This window comes from Acomys russatus, chromosome 30 (genome assembly GCF_903995435.1).
Source record: "Acomys russatus chromosome 30, mAcoRus1.1, whole genome shotgun sequence".
Lineage (NCBI taxonomy): Eukaryota > Metazoa > Chordata > Mammalia > Rodentia > Muridae > Acomys > Acomys russatus.
Window position 1 is genome coordinate 18,163,612 of NC_067166.1, and position 12,471 is coordinate 18,176,082.

Below are 12,471 nucleotides of genomic sequence, written 5' to 3' on the forward strand. Positions count from 1 at the left end.
ACCTTTCTATCTGTTCTGAGAGAGTGTCATTTCACCGTAGTCTTTGTAGCCTTCTGCTCTTTCATTTAAAGTTGCTATTTTGATTTCTGCTGCTGTTCCTATTACTTATTAGAACCCACATGGCCTACGTGTATTGCCATTTCTACTTAGAATGCTTAAAATAAGTATTAATGATTTTAGCTTTGTTTTGAGGTAGGATTTTGTTCTTACTCATAGCCCAGGCTGACTCAGCGTGCTATTTGTCATTGACGGGGCTCCCTTCTTTCCTGGGACCCCGACTCTGCCCTTGCTATTCTGGTAGTCAGCTCCACTTTATGTCCTGGAGCTGTGAGGTGCTGCTGCAGCAACTGCCAATTTCAGTATCCCCCATTCTTCCCAGTTCCCTGGTTTTCAGTGTATTTTCCTTTTAAGCTCCATCTTCCTCTGCTGGGTAGCAGTGGGACTTGGAGTACTAATACAGCCTTTGATTAGTAAGTGACTATTTCAAAGGAATGCTCTTTCTCCAAAGGAAACTGAAACAGAAATAAAATTATTTTGAGAAATTGTCCCCAAGAAAAACTAAAACACCCTTACCTCCTTTCTTGCTTCCATTCCCTCTCCATTATACACAGTAGGGACAGCTATGCCTGTAGCTATAAGATGAAACCTTTTTACATTTTATATTAATGTGTGTGTGCGCGTGTGCTACAGTGCCTGTGTGGAGGTCAGAGGACAATTTAAGTCAGTTCTCTCACCCTTGATCCTAGGGATAGAAGTCACATCAGGCTTGGCAGCAAGTGCCTTCACCTTCGGGGCCCTGCCGCTGGTCCTAAAGTCTTTACTAAGTCCACTCCTAGTTAAATGAGGGTCTTTTGAAGTCATTTATTAGTTGAGTTTTATTAGCAGGTCATTTGATGTGTGGGTAAGGACTGGCACAGCTTTGATGGAAAGCAAAAGGAGACTCATTTTGAGGCCAGATTCTCCACAAGAAACTAGAAATGATTTTTTTTTTTTTTTTTGCTTGAAAGAGATTGCTGTGAGGGATTTGCAGTTTGTTTTCCAGGTTGAATATTTTTAATCTAAGGGTATTTGTGGGGGTTTGTTTTGTTATCTTAATGAAGTGATTGCATTAATTTGTTCCTTTACGTTTTTCTTTGTGATTGTATTGACCAAACCAAAGGCCTTGAAGATGCTGAGATGCACTCTACCACTCACCTACATCCTCAGCTCTTACTGTTTCTTTTTATACTTTCAGAACAAAATTGAGAAACATCAAATATTTCAAACTAATTTTTCAAATAAGTAAAGTGAAAAATTTTACTTGTTATTTTGCTGTTGAAAGTGGACTTTTATTTTAATAATGTTGTTGAAGTACATATACTTGTAATCTGTATGGAAACTATATGTTTTAGAATTCTGGTTCTAGAAACCTTATCTCCCCAGTAACAACAGTCAGGCTGTGTACTCAAGTCCTGTATCTATTAGTAAGTAATTTGAGCAGTAATAATAATAATAATAATGATAATAACTCTCAGTTCGTGAATGTTGTCAGTAAGGTGAATGGTCTAGCATACTGAACGTATAGATTTTTCACATTATATCATATTTTACTTTCTGTTTATAAATTAATATTGTAGTTATAATTTGTTATTTAGTCAACAAATAGAATTCAAATTATATCTGCAAGTAATGGTTTTTGTAGATTATATTTCCAAAGTAGGAATTTAATTTAAAATTAAATAGAAACAATAAGATTTACTTAAATATTTCTTTTTGAGAATAGAACTTACATCTTTCTTTTTTTTTTTTTTTTTTAAGACAGGGTTTCTCCATGTAGCTTTGACACTCAAGAGGCAGTGGCAGGTGGATCTCTATGAGTTAGAGGCCAACCTGGTCTACAAAGTGAGTTCAGGACAGTCAGAGTTATTACACAGAGAAACTCTGTCTCAAGAAACCAAATTCAGAAGAAGGAAGTCAGGGCTGGTGAGATGGCTCAGTGGTTAGGAGCACTGATTGCTCTTGCAGAGGACCCAGGTTCAGTTCCCAGCACCCACATAGTGCTTACAACCACCTGTAGCTCTAATTCCAGGGAGTCTGATGCCCTCTTCTAATCTTCATGGCACTGGCGATGCATGTGGCATACATAACCACATCCCTCCAAACACCCGTCAAGCCGAGGCGGGAGTGTATTTAAATATTGATATTAGCATTTGGAAGCAGGAAAAATAAACATTTAAAAGTGGAAAATAGACTAAAAGAAATAAAGATAATTGGGCTGGGCTGAAGTGATGACTCAGCAGCTAAGAGCACTAGCTGTTCTTCCAAAGGACCCAGGTTCAAATCCCAGCACCCACATGGCAGTTCACAGCTGTCTGTAATTCCAGAGGATCTGACACCCTCACACAGACATACTGCAGGCAGAACACTAATGTAAATAAAATAATAATAAAAATTTTTAAAAAAGAAATAAAGATAATTGCTTGTTGTATCTTTCAGATATTTTATGTTTGTCTTTACCATGAGTGACTTAAGGAACAACAAACATTTAATGAAATATAATTGGAAGTGTTTTTAGTCACAAACTTCGTATTTTATCTTATTTCCTTTTGTTGGTCTATATTTGACAAAAATTTACCTGAAAAAATAATTCACATTTTTTAAGTTGGTCTCTACCACAGAGTGGTTGGTCCTGTTTCTTCTCTGGCTGCTCAGTTTGTAATGCGTTCACATAATGCCTTCACATGCTTTATTTTTTAACATTTTGATGAGTAAAACCAAGCATTCTGTGTTAATTTTTAAAAATTGGAAGGATAGGCAGGTGTGGTTGTGACTACAGTTAATCCCAGCACTCAGCAGGCAGAGGCCACCCTGGTCTACAAAGTGAGTCCAGGACAGCCAGGGCTACACAGAGAAACCCTGACCATCCCTCACCCCACCCCCCCCAAAAAAAGGGAAGGATAAAAATTACCAAGAGTGGTTGGTTTTACAGGCTTTAAAGGAGAGCTTCAAACCAACAGAGAGGGAGAGACGGGGAGAGAGAGAGGGAGTGTGTGTGTGTGTGTGTGTGTGTGTACGAGGTTGAGGTGCGTCCCCTCCTCGATCATGCTCCGCCCTTTTGCATGGGATTGCTCACTGAACCTGGGCCTCACTGATTTGACTAGGCCATTGGTTAGGCCGGCTGGTACTGATCACCGGGGCCCTCTTGTTTTCTACCTCCCCAGCAATTGGATTACAGACACTTGCTCCAGTGCCTGATTTTTTCTTTTCTTTTTTTTTTTTTTTAAACATAGAAGTTAGGGATCAAAGTTACAGACGTGCACTGCCACACTCGGCTTTTTTATTTGAGTACTGGGGATTGAATTTAGGTCCACATGCTTAATGACAAATGTTTTACTGACTGAGTCACTTGCCCAGCCACTGCACAAACAAATGTTTATGACAATTTTATAATAATTGCTATCAGAATATTATATAATATTTTTATATCAGGCATGACACTCTGTTCAGAATTTACTTACTTCAGGCACAGAACTTTGTATTTCAAATCTTCATCCAAATTTGAAGCGTACCTGGTGACTGAGTCACGTAGCTGCCTAGTCTGTTTTCTGATGCCATGATGGGTAAGTTACGAAGAATGCATTGCCCAATCCTCTCGTGATGCCTCCTGTTGAGCCAGTCCCAAGGAGCACGGGCATGGTGGCAGGAGACAGGGACCACAGGAGACACCTAGTCAAACTGGCTTTGTCAGTTTTAATCCTGCATGCGCGAGTGTAGTTTCCTAATCACTTCTTAAAGGTCCCACCTGGCCCTAATTCTTTTGAGACAGGATTTGTGTAGCTCTCTCTGGTGGCTTGGAACTCACCCGTGTATTCCAGTCTGGCCTCAAACTCATAAGAGATCCTCCTGCCTCTTTCTCCTAAGTGCTGGGCTAAAGTGTGTGCCAGCGCACCCAGGTTGGCACTCACGCTGAATGTCTTATAATGGCGAGTAAATTTCAGCTTGGAGGTTAGAGATAAGCCTCGCTCCCACTGTGTCACCCTCATTGGCAACATTTTTCAGAAAGGTTAGATGTGTAGTAGTTGGATTCTGAGATGCCAGTGTGTTCTACAGGAGGCAATCTTTGAAATGTTTCTGAAACTAGAAAGGAAATTAGTAGAACTGTAGAATTTAATAAAATCAATTTAGCAAATCCTATGTGGTACAACAATCATGCTAAATTTCTGATTTTTGACAGTAATCTATATAAGATTTTTATATTGGGCAAAGCTTAGAAAAGGGTTTGTGGCTGCTGGGAATTGAACTCGGGACCTCTGGAAGAGCAGTCAGTGCTCTTAACCTCTGAGCCATCTCTCCAGCCTGCTTTTGCAGCTCTTTTAAGAAAATTTTATTTATTAATATGTGGGGGTCAGGTCATGGGCCTGCTGTGGAGTACATATAGAGGTCAGAGGACACCCACTGGGGTCAGCGCTTTCTTTCCACTTTTTACATGGATTCTGGGGAGCAAACTGGCTGTACCATAAGCACTTTATCTGCTGACCCATCTCACCAGCCCTGGTTTTGCAACTTTTTATCTAAAATGACTTTTAAAATGTTTTTAAAAATTTAATATTAATAATATGTCAGAAATTATGTCACTTCTGAAGCTAAAGAATCCAAAATTTGACACTATGGTGCTATGTGAATATATGTTATTTCAGAGTATTTTAATGGTTAATGAACAAAAAGAACTCTTTTTTGGAATTTGACTAGGTCAAGAAAAAGTGGGGGCTGAAAATACCAAGTGTTTCTATGAGGAAGACTTGTAGCTAGGTCATTCTGCTGTGACAGTCATTGTCTGAAAGCCTGCCATGCACACAGACACACAGCAGCTGCTTCTGCAGCTGCCCTCTCCTCCACTGTCCTCTTGTTCTTTGGAAGGCCCTCATCAGATACAGCCCCCTTACTTTGTCCAGGCTCTAAAATGTTGAGAAATAATTGTTTGGGTGGTTTTTGTTTGTTTGGTTGGTTTTTTTTTTTTCGAGACAGGGTTTCTCTGTGTAGCCTTGCCTGTCCTGGACTCACTTTGTAGACCAGGCTGGCCTCAAAGTCACAGTAGTCCACCTGCTGGAATTAAAGGCGTGTGCCACCATACCTAGCTGAGAAATAATTTTTTAAAAGTAATTTCCCAGTCTGAGTTAAGTGTGGTGGCGTGCAGTCTTTAATCCTGGCACATGGGACACAAGCAGGCAGATCCTGGAGATTGAGGCCAGCCTGGTCTATAGAGTGAGTTAGTTCCAGGACAGTGCAGGCTATACACAGAAACCCTGTCTTGAAAAACAAAACAAAACAAAATAAAACAAATAAACAAAAAACAAACAAACAAAAAAAAACCCAACCAAACAAAAAAACTCCAGTCTCAGATTCTGTTGTAGCAACATAATTGTACTAAGCCAAAGATGTAGGGGAAACTCAGGCTAGTTGTCGGCAGCATGGAGGCAGGGGGAAATTTAAACACAGCAGCTTTTTCGACCAGGGAGCCTTTGTTTCTCCAACTGAATCCCTCTTTGGGCCTTCTCCCCCACACAGCTTCATTTTAGTCCAGGCTGGCCTTAGTTTACTATATATCTTAAGGTGACTTTGAATTTCTGATTCTTCTGGCATTCTATTGCTAGAGCATTTATCTTTGAAAATAAGATGTGGTCTTTGGGGAGGTCTAGCTATCTGAAAAAAAAAAACCACATGCTCTCAGTAAGGACTCCGTGTATTGGAGAGTAGGGATGGCTCAGTGCAAACATGGTTTCATTCCTCAGAGCACCCAGAATCTACTGAAAGAGACAAAACGCCCCTCTGTGAAAACCCACTATTGTCCGTAGATACCTAACTGTCATTCATGTTGGTGAGTGATGTATCTGAGGCATCAGCAGGAGTAGTTGGTGAAGACTACACACTTAACTGTGCCTAGAGGAAGGTGTCACTGAGAACCTACTTAGAAACCTCGCTGGAAGGTCAGTAGGTTATCTCAAGTTAGAGATGTAGGCCAAGAAAGGACCATGCTAGTACCCACATGCACGGGGGTCTTAAGTATGTAAAGGAGAGTTCAGATGTGCAGGCTGTGTTTAGACACCCTCAATAAGCTTGTGGGGATAAAACACTGCAGAGAATAAAGAGAAGAATCTTATATAAGACAAAGCACCAAAAAGTTGGAGGGGCGAAGATAAAGACCACATTGGGAAGGATCGTAAAGGCCACAGTAAGATAAGTGACATTTTATTGTCCATGAAGCTGTCAGAGAAAGCAATAGGGACATGGTTTTTATAATGCTTGCTTGCTAAGTTGAGACTTACTCTGTAGAGCTTTCAGAAGAGGGAATGGCCCACGTGCGCACTCTAGTGGTAGAAACCCAGAAGAAAGCAGAATGGAGATTCCGCATTCATGGCCTGAGGTGGGGTCTGAGGCTTTGCTGTCTGAAGACGAGTACTAATTATTTTTTTTTAAGTCAGTGAAGTTAATCTGGCTTGGTAGACAGCATCAGGTAGCTTGGGATATCTTCTGGGTGGTTGGGAAAGGAATTATTACTCAAGCCCAAACTAGACCCTTATTAGATTTTCCTAGGTTGGTTTCTTTAGAATAGCTAATGCTTAACTGATTTAAAAAACACAAAAAATGATCACCTAATTTGTTTGGCATTCACGTCATATAATGTGGGAAAGATAGCCTCAAACAGAAGCTTTTTTTTCCTTAAAAAAAAAACTTTATTGAGATGACAGAAATATTAACTGCAGATCAGTAAATAAAGACAATGCAATGACATTTTACTAATGCGTAAGTACACATATCTGTGCATGCATGCAGCACACTGTTCGGTGTGACCTATTGCTCAAATATCAATATATAATTTCACCACAGAAGACATTTTTAATTTTTGAGCCAAGCATGGTAGCACACACCTTTAATCCCAGCAGAGGCAGGAAGATTGCTGTGAGCTCCAGGTCAGCCTGGTCTACAAAGTGAGTCTAGGACAGCCAAGGCTACACAGAGAAATTATGTCTTGAAAAACAAACTAACAGACATTTTAAAGGCTTAAACCTGTTGAGGGTAAGAACATGTTTGTGTCTTACCTGGTTTGTAGTACTTTAAGTTTCATAGGGACACTTGTGAGATGCTAATTGCTTTAAGGACGTAGGTCCTGTATACAAAGAAAGGGTTCTGTTAGTAGAGGAAGCTGCTCAGTATGGCAGAGCAGGCTTGTGTATCACTGAAGTGTATTTATCCCTGTTATTTTTAGGAAATATGAGGCATCTGAAGAGACTCTAGCAAGAGCTGAAAGTGCAGAAACAGGTTCGACTGCCTCAGAAAGTGCAGATGGCTTCCAAGCCTGGAGTATAGAGTGAGTGGTAGAATTTGGAGAGGGTAGAGGTTGTGTCTTGAAAGGTCTCTAGGTCAAAGAAGGAGTGAATTCTGCTCTATGGTAAAGGGAAGCTGTGAAGGGATTTCAGGATGGAGGGCAACACCATCCTCCTTGCTCTTTTAAAAGGCACCTGGAGGCACTGGGAATCCAGGTATAGGATGCCTAAGGTGGGCAGATATTCTATTTAGTCTGGAGAATGATCTGCAATAACTGAGGTCGTGCTTTCAGTTTATTTTTTATGTGTATGAGTGTTTTGCCTGCATGTATATATGGTACCCACACAAGTCAGCAGAGGTAGTCAGATCCAATGGAACTAGAGTTATGCGTGCTTATGAGCCACCATATGCGTGCTGAGAACTGAACCCAGGTCCATGCCCAGAATAAGCATTCTTAACTACTGATCCATCTCTACCCATAGTTTTGGTTTTGAATGAATGAGCTTATTAAATAAAAGCAAGCCACAGTAAGAACAAATATCAAGTAATAGATAGCAAAACACCTTTAAACGAGGTGCTTAAAATACCCAGCAGAAGTCAATTGGGAAAGCCCCATGGGGCAGATAGCTAAATGTCTCATGTCATCCCATCCCCCAACCCACTTTGAGGTTTCCAAGTAAAAAAGCAAATAACAGCAAGGGGTAATGTCATTAAATCATCAGAAACCCAATGGGGAAGGCTCATTAAGGCAGCCAGCTGGAGTTCCAGATCAGGAAAGCCCCTGGCAGGGCAGTCTCTCCAGTAAGGCTTCAATAGGTAGCAATAACCTCATCACGTATGCTGCTCACAATAACAGGCTAAAACCACTTTGAGACAGTCAGCTGGGTTCTGTTCCCTGTTTCTCTCCAGGGATGAGCTTCCCATGGCTAAGCTTCTAACTTCTTTCCCCTCCTATATCATGGGATAAATAATACCTGGTGGAAATAGTTTGCCTTTTGTAGTTGTTTTTAAGAACATGATGCTTTGGGCTGTTTTGTTCTCTTCCCTCCCTGGGGTGAGGTGGGGTGGTGGGGGTAGTGGCAGCAGATGCCCTGACAAGGTGCGTTAGAGGGTGCAAACTTGTTTAGGTCTGAAATGGGGCAGGACCTCCAGAGCCAGCTTCTCAGTGAGCTGGAACTGCTCATGACAGCTCACCAATAGAATGCATGTCAGCAGGCCTGGGAACCTAGTGACGAGGCTACTTTGGAAGGCCTGTCGAGCAGTGTGGCCTGGGCAAAGGAAACAAGGCCAGGGGCTAGCTGCTATTACTGTTGTAGGATTTCTTCTATCTGTCTCTCTGTCTCTGTCTCTGTCTGTCTGTGTCTGTCTGTCTGTGTGTGTGTGTCTCTCTCTGGTTTTTCAAGGCAGGGTTTCTCTATGTTATCTTGGCTGTACTGGACTTCCTTTGTTGACCAAGCTGGGATCGAACTCACAGCAATCCCATCCACCTGCCTCTGCCTCCCTAGTGCTGCGATTAAAGGCGTGTGCCACCACACCCAGCTACTGCTGTAGGATTTGATGGGTTACTGTGCACTGTGTAGACAGAACCAGGGGTGGGTTCTAGGCCTTGTGCTCAGAATAACTTGATGGAAGAATGGGTGGTGGATTTACTGAGAAAGTCTGTAAACTTGAGGGAACATACTTTCAGATTTCTCTCTGCAGAAGTTGAGTGTACATCCAATGTGTAAATTGCTATTTTAAATAACAATTGTGTATATTTATATACCACAAAATCTATCCATTTCAAAAGTACCATATCTCACCAATTTTAGATCATTTTTCTATTACAAAACAAAACAAAAAATCTGTATGTAATAGTATACTGTATACAGTCTTTACACAATAGTCACTCTCTTTTTCTACAATAGTCACTCTTATTCCCAGCCTTTGGCAACCATTAATTAATCTAGATTATACATCATGTGGCTTGTATCTAGCAGCTTTTGCTTCTTTTTCTCCTCCTCCTCCTCCTCTTCTTCTTCTGGCTTTACATTCTTTTTCAAAGTCTCATGTATAGTAGTATGTATCAATACTTCACTTATTTAAAAAATTAAAAGGTTTATTACATCTGTACTACTGTTCACATGTGTATGTGTGGACTGTGTGCATGTGCTCTGCCCTCGGAGATCACAGGTGGGCATTGCATCCCCAGAACTGGTATTATGGGTGGCTGCTAGCCATCGTGTGGGTGCTGGCAACCACACCCAGGCTCTGCTGAGCCGTCTCTCCAGTTCCAACTTCCATTTCTTCTTATGACCAGGGAACATTTCCTTGTATAGTGTTCTAGTCAGACTTACTGCTTGCTGTGACCACCAGTTGAGCAAAAGCAGTGGAAAGAAGATTTATTTTTGGCTTGTGGTTTTAGAGGTTTCAGTTCATGGTGGAGACAGGGGAAGGTTAGGTTATGTCTAAAGATGGTAGTTGTCAGCCGGGCGTGGTGGCACACGCCTTTAATCCCAGCACTCGGGAGGCAGAGGCAGGCGGATCGCTGTGAGTTCGAGGCCAGCCTGGTCTACAAAGTGAGTCCAGAATGGCCAAGGGTAACACAGAGAAACCCTGTCTTGAAAAACCAAAAAAAAAAAAAAAAAAAAGCTGTCCTATATTACTATTGGCAGACAGAAAGTAACAGCTATGTGTTACAGTGTATAGCAAAAGTTGTAAGTACATTTTATGTAACTTTTTTTGATGTGCTTCTTGACTTAGGGAAAAACTATTTTCAGGAATGTTAACTCATATTTACTAAATGTACATGTTGTTTAATGTATAAAATTCTTTGATTTTTTTTTTTTACTACTGCAGGAAGCTTATGCAGCTCCTTTCTTACTCAGAATTATCAACTGCCAGTTCTTGATACAATGTTTATAAGGAAGAAATACAGAGGAAAAGATTTGGGGCTTCATATGCTGGAGGATTTTGTTGACTCCTTTACAGAAGATGCACTTGGCTTGCGATATCCACTGTCTTCTCTCATGTACACAGGTGAGTGGGCTGAACTAAACAACGTTAAACTTGATCTCACCTAAAATTTGTTTCTCCAGAAGATTGTAAGTGCATCTTACCAGTTTTAAATGATATTGGAATCTTTCATTTTCTAGGATTTAGCTTTATAAATGTAATTTTATTTTATGGTATCTAGTTGTTACATAGAGCATAACATTTTTAAAATGTTATTGGAGACAGGCTGGCCATACATAACAATCTTCCTGCCTCACCCTCCAGGCTCAGGGATTACATACCAAGGAGAGCAGAACAGTTTTTGCAAGGCTTTCTTCTTTTTCTCCCGAAGTTTGTTTATTTTGAGATGAGATGAGATGTATTTTTGTGCCTTCTATGCCATATTTTTCTGATTCCTTTTGGTTTTTCTAAAACCCCCCTTAGTTTTTATCTTTTTTTAGGGTGATCCTGTAGAGATGTCTCACTTAGGTAGTCTGCCAGCCCCACCCCACTGATAACCAAAGTTCCGAATGACCTCTCCCTTTCAGAGCTGATTACATGCAAATAAAACCCTGGTGTAGGGAGCCTCTGTAAATACCACAGCCAGCAAAATGAAGAGCCAGGAGACTGAGGCAAGAGGAAATCTGGTTCAGCCTGACTCACGCTAGTGTTGGTTCAGACTTCTAGAGTCTGATGCTGGGCAGTTTATTTTAGGCGTATTTAAGTACAGTACAATCTGGAAAAACTTTCCTGGCTTAATACAATCCCATATCCACAATCAAGCTGAAGACATAATTACATTGGAATCCTTTTCAAAGTCTATGCCACTTCTTACAGAAAGATGGGGGTGTAGGTAGGCTCCGTGTGTTATCTTAAGGGCCCAGGGGTCTGCTGTGCCGAGTGCTAACAGTTACATAGATAGTGTCGAGGTCACTTGAGGCTATTAACCGTTTCTTGTCTTATATGTGGGACCTTGGGGCAGCCAGATGTGGTGGCCTCACAGATAGCACAGGGCTCATCTAGGCTGTTAACCACCTATGTTCACAGCCTTCTGGTCAGAAAACAGGTTATGTATCTCTTCCTTTGAAGAGACAACCCTTCATGTTCAGCATTCTTGCTTTCCCTAGTGCTGATCTGTGAACACAAGGACCTCTGTGCTCCCAACACTGTGATCAGAGACAAGTCAGTCTACTTGTGCATTATTCTCTCATTAAATTGGAATTTAAGAATTTTGGGGGTTATTTGCACTCTTGAATCTAAGAAACCACTGTTTAATAGTCTGAATGTGGAATAGGTGTTGGGAAGTTTCTTAAGTTTCTGACCTCTCCCACCTCTACTCCTCCTTTTTGGTAAATCATCCTTTAGAATATTTGTGTATGTGTATGCTTGTGCATGTGTGTATGCTTGTGTGTGCGTGCATGCATGCACGTGTGTATGCACATATGTGTGTACTTGTGCCTCTGTGTGTGTACACTTGTGCCAGGGCCTGTGGATTCTGGGAAAGGCAGTGAATCTCCTATAGCTGGATTTACAGGCAAGTTGTGAACCACTGCCGTGCTCTAGATAATAAACCATAGTAATAGAAGAAGATACAGCCATCTTCCTCTGGCTTCTGCGTGCAAAGGTACACAGATTCATATATGCATGTGCGTTTCCTTCACACGTTTACACACCACATACCCCATCTACAGATGGGTACATAAATTAAATACATAGGAGCTGAAGAGACGGTTCAGCAGCTGAGAGCACTGGCTGCTCTTCTAGAGGACTTTCGTTTGATTCCCAGCACCACCCATCCATAACTCCCAGACCTACAGGATTCTGTTCTCTCTCCTGGATTCCACAGGCAGCAGATAAACGTGTGGCACACAGACATACATGCAGGCCAACACCCCTACGCGTAAGAGAACTATATTAAAATGTAGTTTGCCGTTTTTATATGCTGGTTTTGTGTCCTGCCAGTCTACTCTGCCTTTTAAATATAAAATTGAATAAGACACATGTTAATGAGGAATTAGAATTTCCTTTTACAGGTTTATAGTTCTTGATAAAAAAATTTAGAAACAGACTCAGAAAGAAGCTTAAGAGTCAAACTTGAGACTTTGAGAGAAAAAGAGCAGGATGGGCAAACTGTAAGTCCCAGCAGCTGCTATGAGGAGAGAGGAGGAGGAAAGAGAGTGAAAGTCATGCCTTTTG

General features: G+C 41.2%; 1 protein-coding gene across 4 annotated transcripts in view; it reads left to right on the forward strand.

Moving 5' to 3' along the window:
• Fam169a (family with sequence similarity 169 member A) overlaps positions 1-12,471 on the forward strand; it is a 56,185-nt gene that overhangs the window by 26,042 nt on the left and 17,672 nt on the right. For all 4 annotated transcript variants that reach the window (XM_051172398.1, XM_051172394.1, XM_051172396.1 and 1 more), the window contains one exon: positions 10,141-10,320. In XM_051172398.1, the coding sequence (XP_051028355.1) occupies positions 10,141-10,320 (180 nt within the window). The remainder of the gene's footprint in view (positions 1-10,140; positions 10,321-12,471) is intronic.